At 40.6% G+C, this 18,945-nt stretch overlaps 4 protein-coding genes across 6 annotated transcripts; 1 reads left to right on the forward strand and 3 right to left on the reverse strand.

Annotated features, from left to right (window-relative positions):
* Positions 1-1,226: 1,226 nt before the first annotated feature.
* anks3 (ankyrin repeat and sterile alpha motif domain containing 3) lies at positions 1,227-8,347 on the reverse strand. 2 transcript variants are annotated; one of them, XM_028037256.1, is made up of 16 exons: positions 8,209-8,347; positions 7,842-8,016; positions 7,028-7,226; positions 6,398-6,519; positions 6,243-6,324; positions 6,049-6,166; positions 5,368-5,517; positions 4,366-4,482; positions 4,180-4,295; positions 3,947-4,108; positions 3,753-3,877; positions 3,230-3,371; positions 2,243-2,480; positions 2,097-2,162; positions 1,933-2,028; positions 1,227-1,596 (listed from the first exon to the last, which is right to left on the reverse strand). In XM_028037256.1, exons 2-15 carry the CDS (start codon positions 8,006-8,008, stop codon positions 1,946-1,948), a joined length of 1,887 nt encoding a protein of 628 aa, XP_027893057.1. In that variant the 5' UTR covers positions 8,009-8,016; positions 8,209-8,347; the 3' UTR covers positions 1,227-1,596; positions 1,933-1,945. The 2 variants fall into 2 exon arrangements, with proteins under 2 accessions (XP_027893057.1, XP_027893058.1); XM_028037257.1 differs by lacking the exon at positions 8,209-8,347 and having other exon boundaries at positions 7,028-7,239; positions 7,842-7,944.
* A 608-nt stretch (positions 8,348-8,955) lies between these two features.
* Positions 8,956-12,714, reverse strand: c2h8orf33 (chromosome 2 C8orf33 homolog). Of its 2 annotated transcripts, none has more exons than XM_028045296.1 (5): positions 12,458-12,714; positions 11,569-11,996; positions 10,675-10,765; positions 9,671-9,835; positions 8,956-9,595 (listed from the first exon to the last, which is right to left on the reverse strand). In XM_028045296.1, exons 1-5 carry the CDS (start codon positions 12,483-12,485, stop codon positions 9,387-9,389), a joined length of 921 nt encoding a protein of 306 aa, XP_027901097.1. In that variant the 5' UTR covers positions 12,486-12,714; the 3' UTR covers positions 8,956-9,386. The 2 variants fall into 2 exon arrangements, with proteins under 2 accessions (XP_027901097.1, XP_027901108.1); XM_028045307.1 differs by having other exon boundaries at positions 9,671-9,817; positions 12,458-12,709.
* A 767-nt stretch (positions 12,715-13,481) lies between these two features.
* h3f3d (H3 histone, family 3D) lies at positions 13,482-16,085 on the forward strand. Its single transcript, XM_028045321.1, has 4 exons — positions 13,482-13,635; positions 14,365-14,502; positions 15,508-15,661; positions 15,736-16,085. Exons 2-4 carry the CDS (start codon positions 14,375-14,377, stop codon positions 15,862-15,864), a joined length of 411 nt encoding a protein of 136 aa, XP_027901122.1. The 5' UTR covers positions 13,482-13,635; positions 14,365-14,374; the 3' UTR covers positions 15,865-16,085.
* Positions 15,960-18,762, reverse strand: uqcc4 (ubiquinol-cytochrome c reductase complex assembly factor 4). Its single transcript, XM_028045332.1, has 2 exons — positions 18,573-18,762; positions 15,960-17,346 (listed from the first exon to the last, which is right to left on the reverse strand). The coding sequence occupies exons 1-2, from the start codon at positions 18,662-18,664 to the stop codon at positions 17,031-17,033; spliced, it is 408 nt and encodes a 135-aa protein (XP_027901133.1). The 5' UTR covers positions 18,665-18,762; the 3' UTR covers positions 15,960-17,030.
* Between the last annotated feature and the right edge of the window lie 183 nt (positions 18,763-18,945).

The following is an 18,945-nucleotide window of genomic DNA, read 5'->3' on the forward strand; positions in this document are numbered from 1 at the left end:
TTGGTTTAGTTTCTTGTGCAAATATATTTTTACAAATTAAATAAGACAAAACTATCGTATAAGCACATTTTTAACAACATGTATAACAGCTTGTTTTAAAAAGTGAAACAATTGGCAGATTTCACTAATAAGACTTATTAAATGTCTTGTTACAATTGAAATAATCTGCCAGTGGAATTAGTACTTTTCTAAAATCAATATTAAGGAATTGACATAAAACAAGCTCATATCTTACTAAACTTTTACTTGTTTTGTCTTATTTCAAGTGTAATAAGACATTTGCACTAAAAAACAGGGAAAATGCTTGGTAAAATTTTGTGTTTTTGCAGTGTAATACTAAGTAATATTGCGTCTGTATTCTGCTAAAAAAAAAAATCTTATTCTGGCCTTAATACAATTTAGTCTATGGGCTGCCATGCAACAAAAACAGTACACTTCCAAGTAAAAAATCTATTTCTGAGATTAATCTCAAAATTTGTGAAATTTACTTTTTGCCATGAAAACAGTTCATGTTAACCACAAGAGGGCGCCACTGGGAACAGATTTCAGATACAGTGAACCCTCGCTATTTCGCTAAACAGTCTCTGCTTCTCTACCTGTGTGTCAACAACGTTGCGGTTTAATATGTACACAAACGTAAAACAGCTTGTTAGATTTAACATAATCGATGGTGGCATGTCGGTTTATAAGAATCTTTTGCCCAGAATAAAAAAGAGCGACGACAGCTACCGATAACTATGTTCTTCTCTCAAAAAACACACCTGCACCGCGGGCTTTAGAAGAAGAAAAAAAAAAAAAAACCGCTACCGATCGGAGTCAGGCTGCAGCGGCTCAGTCAGAAGAGCAGTGATATACAGGTGAGTCACTATTTGTCCAACTGCACTTTGTTTTGTTTTTCATAATCATTTTTTTCCGTTCTAATCCAATGACTCGGGTCGCGGTGGGGCGGCGCTGATCTCCGCAATTTGAAGCCTTCAGTTCGTATTGATGATTAAAATAATTATTTTTCAGTATAGTAGTTATTTGTAAAATAAAAAAAAAAAAAAAAAAGGATAAACGTTTATACAGTACTTTGATTTGTTAAAAAATGCCCTGTAAAAAAGGTTTTGTTGAATATTTCATTGCATAATAATTGTTAAAAAAATAAAGGTTCCTACTTCGCGGGTTTCGCTTAGCACGGGTTCTTTTTGGAACGGAACCCCCGCGAAAAACGAGGGATCACTGTATAAGAAAACAAATAATTTCATTCAAAATCAGCAGGACTTTCACTAAAACTAGAACAAACAGATTACATTTAATTTTCCATCATTTCTTCCTCCTTTTCTTCCTCTCTGTGCCTTTGCACGCTGAGCGCAACACACCAGTACAAGCGGTGAGGGTCATGACCTCTTCCTGCCTGCTTGTCGTTTCCCTGCAGCAGCTGAGTTGCTCCCGCCCTCAACTGGGCAAGCGCAGGTCCTTCAGCCAATCAGAGGCGGGCAGCAGGTAGCCAATCAGAGGCAGCTGGTGCTGCTAGACTCGCTACGGCGCAGTGACTGTCTTCCAGCGGCGGTTCTGGGTGGTTGGCTCACCCTCCGTCAAATATTCACAGTAACCCTTTACAAAGCAGCGGAGAGAAGCTGGTTTCAGTTAATTTGAGATGAAGACGATAATCCGTCAAAAAAAAAAAAAAAGATAATACGTCATCCAGCCAGAAGAGACGCAGGAATGCTAGGAGCTAACTAGCAGCAGCTAGTTAGCGGTAGCCTCAAATCACAGAACGCAATGAAGATGTCTTGAAACTTAAAAAACTGTTTTTTTAAGCGCTTGGGTTGTTTTTGGAAACCCAAAGGAAAGTACTAAAATGTGCAAAGTGTGAATTTGGCATAATAAGTTCCCTTTGAGTCTTTGTGAGGCTGCGTGGACTGACTTTGAAGCAGGTTACCTTATGACCTTATGAAGCAGGTTAGGGGCGATCCCAGCTGTCTGAGACCTTCTCCGGGGCGCTCAGCCGCCTCAGGCTCTGCTGCAGGGTTTCCACCGTCCCTGCTGTAATCACATCAAACGTCAGAGTTAAATCTTCACCATTTTAATCTGAAGCACTGAACTCAGTGTACCCATTTTGTCCTGAAAGGACTCCAGCTTCTTCATGAGCTCCGCCATATTGGAACATCTCAGCCTCTCTACAAGTACAAGAAAAAAATAAAGAGTCACTAAGTTTTGCTAAAAATAAATGTGAGATTTAACATCAGAACTGTTGTACCTGCCGGGTCGGAACCGCTGCTCCGGTCGGGCGTGAAGCAGGCCAGCAACTCGGCCCAGCAGGCCCTGGCCTTGGTCAGCGTGGCGCTCATGTCCTGAGCCAGCCGGTGGTTCTCCACCAGCTCAGACTGGACCTTCTTCCAGGCCTTTTTGTCCTCCATCAGGCAGCCCTCCATCACCGTCCGCAGCTCCTTCTCCTGAGACACCTGGCTCTCCAGGCTCTCGATTTCCTCACATCGCTGCCGGCGTTCAGGCGGACAAGAAGAAGCTCGGCTGAACCAGAGCCACTCGTTTTATGGGAACTATAACTACACAACTTCAATCTGGATTTATTCTGGACTGGGTGAGCAAACTTCCACTAATAGCAGAGCTTGTTTTATTTAGTGCTTTTGGTATTTTTGCTAATTTTGAAAAATGTTTAGTGCTATTTCCAGATCAAGTCTAAAGCTCTAATTTACTCGGCTGTAGTGGAGGGCTAACTTCTGCTAATAGCAAAGCTAATTTTTCATTCAGCACATTAACATTTTTGCTCATTTTGAAAATGTTTAGTGATGTTAGCTTTCCCTAAATATTTTTTTCTGGATAATTCCTAAAGCACTAATTTACTTTCCTATTTTGTAAACTTTTAGTTCAATGAAGTTCAACATCTGAATTTAACTTTTTGTTATTGACTTTAGAATTCAAGTATTTACTTTTATATTACTGCTTTTATTTTGAAGTGCAGGAAGACTGCGCAGCAGTTCCATTTCCTCTATTTCCTCCCAATGACTTAATTAAAACAAGAAACATACAGGGACAAAACCTGATGTTTGTTGAATGTTTTAGGATTAGTTAGCCGTGGCCAACACTGATTCTGGATTTTCTTTTCACACATTCAAATATAGAAGCTTCTGCTTGGTGCAGCGTTATAAACCCAAATGGTTAAAAAGTGTCTCTAGAGGCCCAGAAGTGATTTAATGTGTGTGAAGCTCTGATCCGCTTTGGTCACCTTGTGGAGCTGGATGGCCATTTCCTGCATCTCTGCTTCCAGCTGGTCGGCGTACGCTTGCTCCAGGGCGTCGCTGGGCGGCGGCGCGCTGCTGTGCCACCGCGCGATGGCCGACGTCATCTTCCGTTTGGGACCAAACAGCCTGAAAAACACAGAGCCTCTCAGAACCGCCACAAAGCAGAGACTGGAGTTTAAATGGACGACAGACACACCAAGAACTTCTAAAATTATTATTACAAGATAAAGTCAAAATATTAGCAGAATAAAATGCAGCATAACCAGAATAAAGTCGTTTGTTGTATTATTACGACTTTATTCTCGTGTGATCTTGACTGTCAGTTACTATGTTATTCTTGTATTACAACTTTGTTGTATTGCTTTGACTGAAAAAGCTAAAAATGATCACACATTTATTTTTATAGTATCACGACTTCGTTCTCGTATTATGACTTTATTCTAGAAACTAAAAATCTCTTAGCCTGGCCCTAGTTCTCCGTAGTAAAAGAGCAAAAGAAATTCTCACGTAATCCCGATTTCCTTCAGATCGTTCTCCGTCAGCGTGAGAAATATCCGCAGGTCAATGTCCTGTTCTTCCAGTAGCGGGAGATATTTGGAGAAGCCGATTTGCTCCAGGAACTCTGCCAGATCCTGCAGGGAAACAGGAAGTGAAAAACCAAACCAACGCTAAATCGAAGCGTAACCCGGAAGTAGCCTGACCTTCGGACCGGAGTAAGATGGCTGCGGCCCGCCCTGTGCGTGTTTGCTGCCGTTTCCCGTCCCGCCGGACAGAGCCGCGTCACTGATGGCGTGCCGCGTCTTTCCTTTGGAGTGACTCTTATTTGTCCGGCGGGAGCTGCTCCTCCGGCTCTGATCCGAGTCCTGGTGGAGGAACATGAGCTTCAGCAGCTAACAGGAAGTCAGAGTAAGTCAGAGTGGCGAGGCGAACGCACCTCGTTGCTCTCCACGGATCCTTCCCAGCTGAGTCCAACCGCGTGAGGCAGGCCGTCGCTGCTGCTGCTGCTGCTCCTCATGGTGGGCATGTCGCTCTCAAAGAACGGGCTGTCGTCTGCAGAGACATCCAGCTCTTCACCAACACCAATCAAACACCGGCTTACCTCCTGGGTCTGACCTCTGACCTCTGCTGCTGTGGCTCTGACCGTCCAGCTCGTTGATCGGTGATGTCACGTCCCGGTAGCAGATGCTCTCGCTCTGCTCGCCGTACGGCGTGAAGCCGGGCAGCGCAGCGGGCGGTTCTGGAGGACGGGAGGAAGTCCGGTAAGAAAACAAACAGAAATCACATCTTCAGAGATTAGGGCTGAAACGATTAATCACGATTAATCGATCTTTAAATAAACAATTAATTTTGATTAATCAGAATAATCAAATAAATAATTAACCACAATTAATCAATTATTGAAAACAATGGTGATTAACAATTATTCAAATAGCTAATTAATCTGAATTATTGATTACTGAACAATTAATCATGATTCATTGATTTTGAAAAAAAACCCAATTGAGATTAATCAGATTAATTAAGAATCTTGGTAAACAAGATTAATTCTGATTTATTGATTCTTGAAATGATCAATCATGATTAATGATATTGAAATAAAGGATTAATCTGATTAATCAATAATTGAAAACAATTAATTGTGATCAATAACCATGAGCTAATATAGTAATCGATTGTTAACTTTAGTACTAAAGACCATTTGCTGAAAGAACAACAGACTGAATTAAGATGAAAACTGAAAAAAAATAAACATTTTGCATTTAATATGAAGAGAACAAATGTTTCTGCATGTTTGTTCTGTTTTATCTTCACTGATCGGAGAACAAACATGTTTTAACTAGAAATCAACCAGACAGAAACACGCCTGCAGTTTGTTTCATAAATTTTATTTTGAAAGAAACTGAATTAGAAAAATGTTTCTTTTGCCTGAGTTTATTTTGTAACTGTTATTTTTTACATGTATTGTTTTAATTTTGGTTCATCTTATAAAGTAGCTTTTAAATATTCAATAATTGAGGTTTTGATCAGTTAGTTGCTTTTTACACCAAATACTTCAGTATAATTTCTGTGATCAGTTCAGGTTAGGGGTGTGAATACGTCGGCCATATTTAACGTGACCCACCGCTCGGTTTGCTCTTCCCTCCCACTCTGAACTTGGCGATGGCCTGCGGCCCGTCGTGGATGCTGACGCCTTTGACCCGGCTGCGGCCGGACCGAGTCCTGGGCGGCGAGCCGTCCGAGTCCTCCGAGGAGCTCAGGTCTCCAAAGTGGCCTGACGAGTTTAAGAACAGCAGAAAAATGATTTTTATGTTTTTATTTTTCCAATTTTGAACAGTCTGTACGCTCCAGTTAACAGTTAGTTGACGATTATTTTAATAATCGATTAACCGTTTCAACCCTGGTTAAAACCTCCAATAATTAAATGATTAGAGCAGGACGATATGGCTGAAAAACTTGTGTTTTGTATCAGTTGATACAGATAATTATTGATTAGTTTTTTGTTTTAAATATCTGAAATACAACCAAACTGATGGTGTGACTTTTCATGATCATCAGTTTTCTCTCTACATCTTTTTTTATATTTTAGTAGTTATGAGGAACGATGAGAAAACTTGAAACTGTTCCTGCCAGTAACTCAGCAGGTTGTTGCTAGGCAACCAGAGAATGAGAGAGTTAGTTGATTCAACTGAATATTCTATCAAACGTATTATTTGTTGATATTGATCAGGTGTCTATTGCGAAATAGGTCGTTATTGATGTATTGTCCAGCCCTGATTTTAGTTTTTAAAAAATAAAAAGAAACCTGGTTTAATTCTTGGAGATCGAGAGTCGATGAGGCCGACGATCTTGGTGTAGCCGTACATCATGGCGAGGGCGCGCGCCGTCTCTCCTTTGGCGTTTCGATCGCCCACTTTTACTTTCTGAAGCAAAAGGAGAAAAGTTTATAGAGTTAAATCCCTTCAGCCACCAGCAGGGGGCGTTATCATGGCCACTCACGTGATCCAGCAGGTATTGAACGATGATTTCGTGTCCAGACGCAGTGGCCTCCATCAGAGGAGTGAACTCTGACCCCGGTTCCCTGCCAGATGAGGGGAAAACAGTTTAGAAACATCTGGGTCAGATCCGCTCTGGTTCTGGTTCTGAACACCGACCTGACGTTGGCGTCGGCGTTGTTGTCCAGCAGGAACTTGACCATCTGCTGGTGGCCGGTGCTGGTGCAGTGAAACAGAGCCGTCCAGCCTCTGGCGTCCCTCAGCTCCAGCTCCGCCCCCTGCTACAGGAAGAGACGACAAACCATCACACACTGGACCGGTACAATCAGAACCACCGCCAGACACTGGACCGGTACAATCAGAACCACCGTCAGACACTGGACCGATTCTTTACAGTTAATCAGAACCACCGCCAGACACTGGACCGGTACAATCAGAACCACCGTCAGACACTGGACCGATTCTTTACAGTTAATCAGAACCACCGCCAGACACTGGACCGGTACAATCAGAACCACCGTCAGACACTGGACCGATTCTTTACAGTTAATCAGAACCATCGTAAAGACGCTTTACTAAAGACTCCAACTGCTTTAAGATACAGAAAATGGAAAGAAAGAAAAGAAACAGGTAGAGGAAGGAAGAAATGGAAAAAAGAAAGAAAACAGGGTGAAAAGGAAATTAACATTAAAAAGTTAATTAATGTGCGTTGTCCCTAACAAATAAATTAAATTAAACAGAATATAATCTGGATTAATTATTATTATTTTTAGCAGGCGGATGCTGTACCTGCAGCAGGAAGTAGGCTATGCTTTCGTTCCCGCAGCTAGCTGCTAGCATCAGAGGCGTGAGGCCTTTCGGCGTGGCGGCGTTCACGTTCACTCCGGCCTCCAGCAGCAGGTTGGCGATGTTGTCATGGCCGATGTAGGCGGCGTACATGAGCGGCGTCCATCCGCCCAGGTTCTTCCTGTCCAGGTCCACCTCCCGCCTGGACACAGACACTGAACTCAGCGTAGGAGGAAGCCGACGAGTCACAGAGATGAAAATATCTCGGTGTTTATTCGATTTTTAGGGTCACGATTCGATTTTTGTCGTATTTTCAGTTATTCTTGTAATATTACACACTGTTCTCCTATTATTGCGATTATATTGTATTACTACGACTATTCTGGTAGTATTACAACTTTTGTGTCATACTACTTTGTTCTCTTATTATTTCAACAGTTCTTTTATCATTACAACTTTATTGTCGTATCATCGCGACTTCGTTCTCGTATCGTTATTATTTATCATATTATCACAACTTTGTTCTGGATTTTGTTCTCATATCGATGTGTCTGGTGAATTTTTGATTAAAACACTTTTTTTCATTCAGTAGGTAGAGAATCTAGAAATTTTACTAGTAGTAGCGATAGGTCATAATAAAATTACTCAAGTAAAAGTAAAAAGTACAGCGTAGGAAAAATACTCTTAAAAGTAAATTTTTTTCAAAGAAGTTACACAAGTAAATTACTACCCAGCTCTTGTTGCCTCTTGTGATAATTTCAGTAATTCCTGTAATGTAGATAGATAGTTTTAAGGGCTAGTTGGTGCAGATGCTCACTTTTTGATGCACTCCGCCACCACGTCGTACTGGCCGATGGAGCAGGCGGTGTGCAGGTCCAGCGGGACGTCCAGCTCCTCCGGGCGCAGCAGGGAGTCTCCCAGCCAGAGGGAGAGGCTGGCCCCCAGCTGCTCCGACTCGCTGGCCTCGTCACTTAACTCGGACATTTCCCCTCCTGAAACCAAACAAACCGGCTTGAAACGACAGAACCCCGGTCTCAGAACCGGTCCTGTGCCAGAAATCGAATATTATTAGCGAGGCTAGCTTAGCGGAGAAAACCGTTATCTCCGCCCGGTAAAGCTTCGTAACCTGGAGACACCGGAGTCAGGCGTTTAACGGCGTCTAAAGGTCAAAGGTTAAAACTTACAGCAAACTAGAAAATTCTTTAAGCAACACAGCAAACTTTTCCAAATTTAAAAAACTTTTCCCTTTCTTTGCCACACTCAATTGTGCTCGTGTAGAAACACAAACCGCCCCTTCCGGTTCTTTTCTTCTTCGTGGATTGCACGCAGAACTTTGAGTGTGCATTACCGCCACCTTCTGAATTAGAGTGTGAACGCGGTTAAAAAGGTAAAATCTTAGAATAAATTGAAAAAGACGCCCCATTTAAAATGTGGTCGAAATTTAAATGAAGTAATTAAACTTAATTAAGCCGTTTTTCTCTCTGATATCTTATATATTCTGCCAGTGGCGCCTCCCCGGAAAATGTTCACATGGGAAAATGCTCACATGGATGGGTAGACAGGACAGTAACACATTTTAGGGAGGTAAAAAATACAAATAAAACAAAAGTTATACAAATAAATTATATGTATGTGTGTGTGTATAGTATATTTTATTCTTCTCTTGTGAAGTGTCTTTGAGTGTCCGAAAAAGAACTATAAAAATTGGATGTATTATTATTATTATATATACTAGTAATTCAACTTTTCAACATTTTGTCAAACAAATAAAAATCTACTGAATATTATCTCTTGCATCTTATTTCTGTATATCAGCCTAAATATTGAACTCTGAAGTAAAAATAATATAACCTGGAATACTTTTTCACCCCTCTGCATGTCTCATCCTTTTTTGTGCATTTTTATTTAATTGATATTAAAAAAAGCTTCCATCAAACAACAAAATTTAATTGCCCAAAAATGATGTTTTTGACGTTACCAATTACAAGAGAATACAGTTGCAATAACAGGAAAGCAGTCGCAATTATAAACAGAGCAGCTATTATACAAAAAGAAAGTCGCGATTACAAGTAAACAGAGTTGTGATAATACATAAACAATCGGGATAATACGAGAACTAAGTGGTAATAATACAGTACTCGAAATAAAATAATGTACGAAAAATACAACAAAATTAAAGACACGATGTTGAAATTGTGAAGAAAATCAGATTTTATTTAAAATTGATGTAAACAAACAGACCAATGAAAGCCTTTTGGATTTGGACCATTTCCACACCAAATCTTCTCTTTTGAGTGTTTTGAATAAGCGTTGCTCATTTCAGTTCATGGAGGAACTCCATCTTTCTTTCAGCCCAGAAACATCAGAAGAAATTGAAGTGAAATTCCTCCTGGGATGGAATGAAGCTGAAGGCCGGCGTCTCTTCCTGAGTCGCAGCGCCGCGCGGTCCGGTTTCGGTCTGCTGCTGCTGGGCCTGTGAGGCTCCTGGACCGGTACTCGCCTCAGCTCTGCGGTGGAAAACAAACTTCTTCGGGGAATCCGACACCACTTTGACCTGAGCCGATGCGGTTTCTATTGAGACGAGAGGAACGTGTTGATCAAAATGGCTTCAGAAACAAACGGCGTTCACTGAAACAGTTCACTCACCGCTCTGAATGAGCTGGAACTGCTTGTTCTTCTCCTCCTCCATCTTCTTCCTGTAATCCCCAGTCAAGGCTCTCATCAGCTGCCGCTTCTTGACCAGAGGAGCTTTGGAGCTGCGCAGCGTCTTCAGGGCGCGGGAGGCCTCCTCCTCTACGGGGAAGAAAACATCTAGAAACTCAATATGACTAATGATGTGATGATGCAAACCTAAAGCACTAATCATGAACATTAGTTCTGCTAATGCTAAAGTGCTACAACAACATGATATTTAGCAGAAACTAATTCTAAGGTGCTAATGCTAACATGGTATTTAGCGTAAACTAATGCTAAATGCTATACCAACATGGTATTTAATAGAACCTAATGCTAAAACATTACACCAACATGATAGTTAGCGTAAACTAATGGTAAACCCCTAAAACAAGATGGTGTTTAGTAGGAGCTAAATCAATATACTAACATTGTATTTAGCAGAAGCTGATGCTAAAGCGCTACACAAACATGGTATTTAGCGCACGACATACTTTCTTTTCTTCTTCTGTGGACGGTTTAGAACTCAGCACTCTATCGCCCCCTATGAGGCAAACTGAGAAAACAGGTGTTTAATCTGTCTTCCCCACAGTTTAAACTGGTTTCTTTTTGAATATTTTTGCTGCTTCCTCTGGTGTCAGTTGGAGGTTTATTATTATTTTGCAGTCATTCTGTTTCTCCAGGGACGTTTTTTGTCTCATTTCGGTCGTTTTGCATCTTTTTATTTGGAGCAACATGTTTCCTGTTTTTGTCACTTCTCATCTCTCTTTAAGCTCATGCCTACATCACACCTGCAGTCATTTTGTTTGTCTTCTTGTTTAAAATATAACATCTCTTTGCTGTTCCACCTGACTTTGCCACTAAAGGAGTAAATGGAGTAAATTAATTTGCATGTAGAACAGGTGAAAACCTTTCTGGGGTGAAAACGTGACACCCTGTGACTCTGCATGATGTGTAGGTGAAATAATAACACTAACTCTGTTTTGGCGTTCCCTTCTGGGACTTTATTCCCAGCTCCAGCTGCTCGATGCACCAGTTCAGCTCCCTGTTCAGCTGCTCTTCTGGGCTCTGAAACAAAGCCACAGTTAGACATGAAGAAATGAGGATCATTCCTCACAGTTCCTGTTGCACATTTTGGTCAGAAATAACCCTAACTGACACTTTAAGAGTTCTGTGTAAATATATTTACAGACAATATTTATTTGCCCATTTCCCGATTGTACAGTTTTGGATTCTTCATTGCTGCTCTGAATGTGTTTTTTAGGCAAATGTTTGTTTTTTTTGTTTGTATACTCCAGGTAACGACTGATTACTAAAGTAGTTTACAATAATTTTAATAATTGATTCATCACAATTAATTATTTCAGCCTTGGTTAAACCTCCACTAACGGTGAGATTAGTGCTGAACGATGTGGCTGAAAAACTTATCATGATATCAGCGTTTTACATCAGTGGATGGCAAAAATTACTGATTATTATTTTTGCTTTAAATATCTGAAATACTTCCAAATTTTCCCGTTTTATCCGGTTTTCCCTCCATTTTGTTTTTTATTTTTTAGCAGATATGAGGCAAAGTGGGGAAACTACTCCAGTTGCTCAGCAGCTTGTTGCTAGGCAACCATAGAGTGAGTTAGTTGATTCCACCAACCTGAAATATTCTGTATATTGAACATTCAAAATTCCATCAGTTGTTTTATCTATTGATATTAATCTGCAATATGTATCGCGATACGTATTGCTATTGATTTATTGTCCAGCTCTTTGTGTTGCTATCAGCATTTTTTTCATATCAGTGGAAGCGACGGCAAATCTTTGATACTTCTGAACTCATAGTGGATATAATATCGTGGGGGTGTATGTAAACTTCTGACCAGCTCTTCCTCTTTCTGATTCTCTTCTGTCGGTTTCTGCTGAGTCTCAGAGTCAGATGGCTTCTTCTTCCCAGATTTCTTCTTCTTCTTTGTTTTGGTCTGATCTGACACTTCACATGCAGTGACGCCCCCATGTGGACGAGAAGGCCCTTTCTGTTGGTTGCCTAGCAATGAGGCGGGTTTTGCAGCCTCTGTTGTGTCCATGTCTTCTGAAGGAGGGATTTGAAAGTTGAAAGCAAAAGCTGAGCTCTGCCCTGAGAAGGACAGTGATGCGGCTGCAGGCGCTTCCTCCTGCGGCGGCGGTGGCGGCGGCGCGGCTGTGTCGGTGTCCGTGGCAAAGTTAAATCTGAAGGAATTATCACTGGAGGTCCAGAGCGACCCACTGGTCTCAGCTTCAGATGCCGGGGAGATCTTCGAGTCTCGAATATCTGTCGAGGGAAAATGTTGGACGATATGGCTGAAACGATTTTGGCTTCATGTGGAAAAGAACAAGTACTTAACATAACACTGAATACACAATCCTCACTACTAAACGAGCTTAAAACTGGGATGGTTTAGATCAGAGCAGAATCATGGGTTAGAGTGGCCTAGTCAAAGCCCAGACCTGAATTAAAGAGTTAAAAACTGATATTTATTGATGCTCCTCATCACGTTTGATAGAAATGCAGCAACTAAATGCTTCCAAACTTTTCAGATTTTTATTTGTAAAATAAAAATCATCAACAAAAGCATCGTTATCTTTTCACTTTTATTACACAATTATGCGGCGATTTAAGTTCGTCAAGTAAAATCCCAAATTAATAAATGAAAGTCTGAGGTTATAAAGTGACAGAAAGTGAAATAAATGAACACGTGTGGATATAAATAAATGCAGCAGAATGATGCGTACCTAAGAACAGCAGCGTTTCCTCGGTCATGCTCTCCTCCAAACCTCGCTGGTTTTCAGCTTTAAATTATCTTTCTGCTTTATTTCACTCAAACCCGACGAGTGTCAAACACCAGCGGCGAAATACCTGTTTACTAAAACTCTAATACAGATATTTATACTGATTAACCCATCAAAATGTTCAAAAATGTTACATACAAACTTACTGCGAGTGTCACTCTGTATTATGCCCGTCTTTCACGCTTTCCCCAAAGTCAAGTAGTTCCGTTTCCTCACGCCATCTACTTATTTTAATCTGTGTTAAAATAACACACAATGCTCTTTAACTGTTATTTTTGTACCAACGGAGTAAAATCATATTTAGAAAAGAAAAATAATCCCTCAGTAACTGTTTTTGTGTGACATTTCACATGATCGTCCTGTTCCGATCAAAGATATCGCTTCATTAGATTAATCTAAGCAAATGTCCAACATTATGTTGGGTTTTTTTTTTAGAAAAAAACACGCGGAAGGAGTGGTCTCCGTGCGGATAAGACAGTGACAGTGAGGGGATTTGAAAAAGTGGCGGGCTACTCTCCATCCATTTCCCTCCTGTTTCAACAACCACAAAGGATTCAGAGGAAGATCTGTCCTGAGTTTAGAGTTAACATTCCGTCTCTTTACAACCACTTTCACAAAAACCAGAGTCTGACTGAACACAAATACTGCTTTTTAACTTTTCCTGTTAAGAAACATTTAATGTTTCAGTTATAAAAATGGAATATTGTTTGTAAGAAAGCTATTTTTCGCTTTATTGTTTTATGCAATAAAAAAGTTTTATGCAATAAAACAATGTAGCCCTCGAAAGAAAACGTAATCCTGTGAATGAAGTACGAACAACAGATAGCAGTGGAAATAGTTTTATTTGCCTGAATTGATCAGAAATCCCTCTTCGGATGCTTGAAAGACTCCATTCATACCTTCTGTGTTTCATGGGAGTAGACGAGGATCCTCATTGGCTCCTTTATTGGTCACGTTTCGTCATCAGGGCAGTTTCGACCAATCGCGTTGAACAAAGGGCGGGGCTTAGACGTCGGCTCCGGTTAGCTTATAAAATCCGCCTCTCGCCGCCCCCACCAGCATTGAAGACGGACGACGTGAGAGCAAGAACTTCAGCAGCGACGTGAGAACAAACCAGAACGGTAAGTCCTTTAAATTACCTTTCTTTTAATTTTTTTTACTTTTTAATATCAACATTAATCGATTGTGTGATGTAAGTTACCTTTAATGCGGCTTCCGGCCAGTTGATAAACGTTGAAACCGTTAACAATAAACCAACGCGCGCCATGCTCAGTTAACTCTATTGTGGTACCAGTAAAATCCTGTTAAATCACGCTACGTGGTGTAATACTCTATAAATATGAATTTGTAATTTTCAATGATATACCATACTTAAGTGGTTTTGGTGTTAGCGGTGTTTATATATATATCTATATCGGTGTTTATATATTACATATATCTTACTAGCTTCTTTGGTAGCAAGCTGGCGCCATTTTATAACCGTCTTTGCCAGCTTCTAAACTGGACTGTAGGCGAGCAAAGAAACGTGTGTGTCCTCTGTAGCTTAATGGTGGCTCCACTGAGGAGGCTTTAACTCTGAATACACATAATGTGGTCTTTTAAACACTAGGCGCCATTTTTCCCGCTTCTTGTAGACATTACTACTTCAGTAGCGTTTATTGTTTATATTCTAGAGCTCCTTCCCCCCAATGTATGCGGCCAGATGTTATCACCTCCCCTCTGAGGTCAACCGTAATGTGTCGTTAATGTCGCCTATCTTGAGTTGTATTCGGACGATTTGTACATAAGGATAATTAAAGTAAAGTTTTATCAACATTTGTCTTCTTCTCTCCCACATTTCCGACGTGTAGTTTGTAAGAAATGGCTCGTACCAAGCAGACCGCTCGTAAATCCACCGGAGGAAAAGCTCCCAGAAAGCAGCTGGCGACCAAAGCAGCCAGGAAGAGTGCGCCCTCTACCGGCGGTGTCAAGAAACCGCACAGATACAGGTACACTCGCTTTGTCCCGCACTGGAATACAGATAAATACTATTGGCTGTAACGTACGGCGGCGCGTTAGGGTCATTGGAGATGGACGGAAGGAGTCTATTTTTGCCTCAAACTCTAGGAAATTTGAGTTTGAAAAGTTGAATATTTGCTGGGGAAAAAACAATTTCTGAATTGTAAAGTCACATTTTTCTAGAGAGGATTTTTATTTTGAGATTAATCTTAAGTTTTTTATGGGAAGTTTACATTTATATGTTTAAGTTCATATAGGAAATTTTCTAGAAAATACAATCAAAACTTCTCTGAAAATGTTTTGACTTTTTGAATTACACCTTTGTAATTATGCATATAACTGCTGCTGCGATGCACCAATCAGTTTATTTGATTCCCTTTTTTAAATAAAGTCTTCAAGATAAAACCCACACATGAAAGTACCCTGTCAGTGTCTGGATTTATCTCAAATTGTATAAAAAAAAAAACTTGTGTTTTTGCTGTCGATCAGATGTTTGATAAATTTGAAATGATTAATTTGCATCCACCTTTACTGTAAGTTTAAGTTTGGTTATTAAATTCACTAAGCTTAAAGAATGAAACAAACTTTTTAATTTGTGTATGTTTATTTTATTGATGCTGTTTTTCATATTAAATCAAAAATGTTTTTGGATTAAAGATATGCCTAACAACTATAAAATTATTTTTGCTGAACAGCTTCATGAGCTCCTAATCCATTTTTTTCAATATATAATCAGTTTACCAAATTATTTATTTTTTTAACAATCGTTCATCCTGCAGTGTTTCAAATACAGGAGTACTGATAGATCACTTTATTGTATTGACATAGAAGATTTTACTTCCTGTTTCACAGAAGTAATACTTTTAGGGTAAAATTTATCATTATTTACATAATGGCATACTGTTCACTATGTGTAGCCGGGTTTATCATGTCCAAACTTTAAATATTGCTTTTGATTTGAAGGTTTTAATCAGGAAGTGTGTGTGTGTTTCCAGGCCCGGTACCGTTGCTCTGCGTGAGATCCGTCGGTACCAGAAGTCCACTGAGCTTCTCATCAGGAAGCTGCCGTTCCAACGCCTCGTCAGGGAAATCGCTCAGGACTTCAAGACCGACCTGCGTTTCCAGAGCGCCGCTATCGGAGCACTGCAGGTCGGATATTTTATTCTTGTCTCGTTAATAAATCGGGGCTTGTTTGTTGCTGAACGGCCCGTTTCCCTCCGCAGGAGGCCAGCGAGGCTTACCTGGTCGGCCTGTTTGAGGACACCAACCTGTGCGCCATCCACGCCAAGAGAGTCACCATCATGCCCAAAGACATCCAGCTGGCCCGACGAATCAGAGGCGAGCGCGCGTAGAGGAGCTGGTCAAACCTTTTTACTGGGCGGGGGGGCGACGTTTTGTAAATTTAAATTTAACAGCATGTGTGGTTTTTATTTGTAGTTTGAGGCGTGTTTTTGTACTCCACCGACGTCTGTTCAACACTCAATGTTTGCTAACGTGTTAGTCTGAACCTTTGCTATCCTGTCTGCATGCGATGGGATTTTCTTGTGCTGTAAATAAACTTTCTGCTACCTCACTTTGACCGCATTTTTATTTCCAGTCCATTTTTAGCTGAAGTTTATCATATTTATATTAAATCCTGAAATGTGTAAATTTCACAACAGAGACGGTTCTGATAACAGTTGACTGACATTTCATGAATTAGAGTTTAATGGAACTGGAGGGACAAGAAAATAAAATGTCAAATTTAGTTGTTTTTGTAGGAAAGGGATTTTATTCATCATAGATGAAAAACTTTAGAAAGATTTTGCAAATTGTTTTGAACTCGTACAAATTTTATTCAGTCATAAGAACTGGATTTCTTTCAAAATGTTTGCTATATTTAACCAAGTTTATTAAATTAAAGGCTAAGTTTTTTTGCAACAAAGTTGAGTTTTAGTACAAATTTTAGATATAAAATTATACTTTAACATTTTCCTCTGTGCTTTTTGAGTTTGGCATAATTAGATTTCCTTCCCAGACTCCACTGAAAACTAATTTTACTCCTAAGCATGAAGGTGTTAAAGAGGCCAAATAAATAAAGTGATAAACATGCAACATATTAGTAGATAATAAAGTTATTTACTAGCAACGATTTGCTGGGTAACTGGCAGCAGTTTCAAGTTTTTCCGCTTTGCCTCAAAACTGCTAAAAAATAAAAACTTTAAGTGAGAACTGGGTTAAACAGTTTAGGTCACACAAACACTTTGGAAATATTTCATTTATCTAAAATCTAAACTAATCAATAATTGGCTAGATTGACTGATATGAAACGTTATTCGTTTTTCAGTCATATTGTCCAACGTTAATCTGAATGCTGAAGCAAAGAGGCTGCATTTCTAACAGAAACAATTATTTTAATTCAAGTTAATAAAAGACAATCCATGACCCAACATACATCATAAAGTAAAGGGACGGGTTCATTAAACTTTAAATCAGTCCACATAATTTTAACAAATAAATATCCACCCAGAGCTAAACATCACTCCTTCCCGCCCTCCTCCTGGTCCGACGTCAGGCCGGGTAAACGTTCGTACAGCTGCTTCTCCAGCTGAGTGTCGACGTCCGTCTCCAGCCTCATGACGCACCACAGCAGGAAGGCAATGATGGTCAGGCTGACGGGCACCACCTTCCACCAGGGCCGCTCGTGCTGGCTGCCCAGGGACCGGTCCACCCTCCAGGTCCGGTGGCTGGCCTTGCTGGTGGAGAACTTGATGGGTTCGCTGCTAACCGCTTCGTCGTCTGACGACGGTTTGGACCGGGCCGGCGCCGGGGAGGTCAGCGATAGCGACCTCAAACTGTCCAGGGGGAGAAGGCATCTCGTTAGCAACATGCTAATGCTGCTCATTAGCACCAGTTGGTTAAAATTGGGTCTCTGTCCCTTTAAAAACTCCTGCTCTTTCTGAAACTCCAACAGGTGTTTGCTAATTGCTGCTGGCTAGTCTGAAGGAGCTGAGTGGGGGAGGAGCTGCACCGCTGGAGGGGGGGGGGGGGGTCCACTCAGGCGTTTTCCATAGCTGAATGGTTGCCATGGAGATTAAAGGATTTCTCAAACATGCATTAAAGAATCAAAGCAACTATAACTGGAAACAAAACCAAGATTCCATTAGTGTTTATTTCCTGTTTTTATTTAAAGGATGCCATGTTCTGGTCCATACCTGACAGTTACTGACGGAGTGTAAGCTGCAAAATCTCAGTAATACCTCAGAGGAATGTTAACAGACTACTGTTTCCAGACATAATGATGGAAAGTTGAGTGGAAGGAAGAATTGTGGCAGAAAAGTTATGTCATCCAAGAATCTGGTTTATAATGTTCTGGCCAGGAAGGATCCTCAGTAGCAGTCAGTCTCGCAATGGATTTGAAAAAGCCTCTGACTGAAGATTGTAGATTTATGAGGGTTTCATGGTTATTATAACATGCTAGCAGCTAATTTTCTGAGCAGGAGAGACGATATTCCATAGAAACACGTCCTGGATCACTTGTTAGCTAGCTCTGCTGATCCACCTCCTCTGCTTTTGCCGATAAGCTTTAAACATCTGCCTGGCTGTATGGTTATAAAGATGGGCAAAGTGAGGTTGGAGTTGGGGAAGAGATGGCTTCAACTTCATCCAGTTTTAACTCCGCTGGGATTTGGGGTCAAAGTTCAGGTATTATTTGAACTTTTGAGATGCTAACCAGCTGCTCTTGTTGCAGTGGTTAAGCATCAGAGATACAATTTAAGGGATAATAAACAGGCTTGACTGCCAAGAAACGTAGAGCAATAAGAAATAAAGCAGAGGAAACATTTATTTCTCTACATTTTGTCGCAAATGAAACGTGAATCATTCATAACGCTTTGATTCATTCAAAGCAGAGAGACTGATCCGAATATTACAGTCGATTAAAACAAGAATTTGCTCGAACTTTGGTAACAAAACCCATATTTTATTCAATATATACTTGATATTTTTCCTTCAGGTTAAACCTCAGTAGTGTGAGGGTCATTGAGGAGGCGCTGAGCCCCGGTCACAGATTTTCACTCACCCTACGGAAGCCGACGCGTTTTTAATCCGCATTCCTGTGCCAAGGATCCTAGAGGTGAAACCACTGAGAGCTCGTCCTGCTGATGGAGACATGTCGGACTAGTGGGCATCACACAAGCCGCTTCTCCGGCAACCCACGTTAGGTCATGTAACACTGCATTGTGCAACGCTGAAACGCTTCCGGGTCAGCACCGTGACTCCTGCTTCGAATCGTTCCGAGACACTCCATCTCTTCTATTTTCTTTCTTTCTGTTTTAGCTTTGGATAATTTGTCGTGATTTCTTTGAAGATTTTCTGAGGTGTATTGACTTAACTGTGTTTTTTTTAAATTATTTATTATGCAACAAAATCATGACATTTTTATGATTTACGTG

Source organism: Xiphophorus couchianus, chromosome 2 (assembly GCF_001444195.1).
Source record: "Xiphophorus couchianus chromosome 2, X_couchianus-1.0, whole genome shotgun sequence".
Classification (NCBI taxonomy): Eukaryota; Metazoa; Chordata; class Actinopteri; order Cyprinodontiformes; family Poeciliidae; genus Xiphophorus; species Xiphophorus couchianus.

What these genes read in the sequence shown, in the direction of transcription:
- h3f3d (XM_028045321.1), top strand. Translation starts at nt 14,375, where the DNA reads ATGGCTCGTACCAAGCAGACCGCTCGTAAATCCACCGGAGGAAAAGCT. An exon ending in AAGAAACCGCACAGATACAG is followed by an intron (nt 14,503 to 15,507) that starts GTACACTCGCTT and finishes GTGTGTTTCCAG; the next exon opens with GCCCGGTACCGTTGCTCTGC. An exon ending in CCGCTATCGGAGCACTGCAG is followed by an intron (nt 15,662 to 15,735) that starts GTCGGATATTTT and finishes TTCCCTCCGCAG; the next exon opens with GAGGCCAGCGAGGCTTACCT.
- anks3 (XM_028037256.1), bottom strand. Translation starts at nt 8,008, where the DNA reads ATGTCCGAGTTAAGTGACGAGGCCAGCGAGTCGGAGCAGCTGGGGGCC. An exon ending in GTGGCGGAGTGCATCAAAAA is followed by an intron (nt 7,227 to 7,841) that starts GTGAGCATCTGC and finishes GTCTGTGTCCAG; the next exon opens with GCGGGAGGTGGACCTGGACA. An exon ending in TAGCCTACTTCCTGCTGCAG is followed by an intron (nt 6,520 to 7,027) that starts GTACAGCATCCG and finishes CTCTTCCTGTAG; the next exon opens with CAGGGGGCGGAGCTGGAGCT.
- c2h8orf33 (XM_028045296.1), bottom strand. Translation starts at nt 12,485, where the DNA reads ATGACCGAGGAAACGCTGCTGTTCTTAG. An exon ending in ATCAGAAAGAGGAAGAGCTG is followed by an intron (nt 10,766 to 11,568) that starts GTCAGAAGTTTA and finishes GCTTTGTTTCAG; the next exon opens with AGCCCAGAAGAGCAGCTGAA. An exon ending in GTTCCAGCTCATTCAGAGCG is followed by an intron (nt 9,596 to 9,670) that starts GTGAGTGAACTG and finishes TCGTCTCAATAG; the next exon opens with AAACCGCATCGGCTCAGGTC.
- uqcc4 (XM_028045332.1), bottom strand. Translation starts at nt 18,664, where the DNA reads ATGTCTCCATCAGCAGGACGAGCTCTCAGTGGTTTCACCTCTAGGATC. An exon ending in AACGCGTCGGCTTCCGTAGG is followed by an intron (nt 17,347 to 18,572) that starts GTGAGTGAAAAT and finishes CCCCCTGGACAG; the next exon opens with TTTGAGGTCGCTATCGCTGA.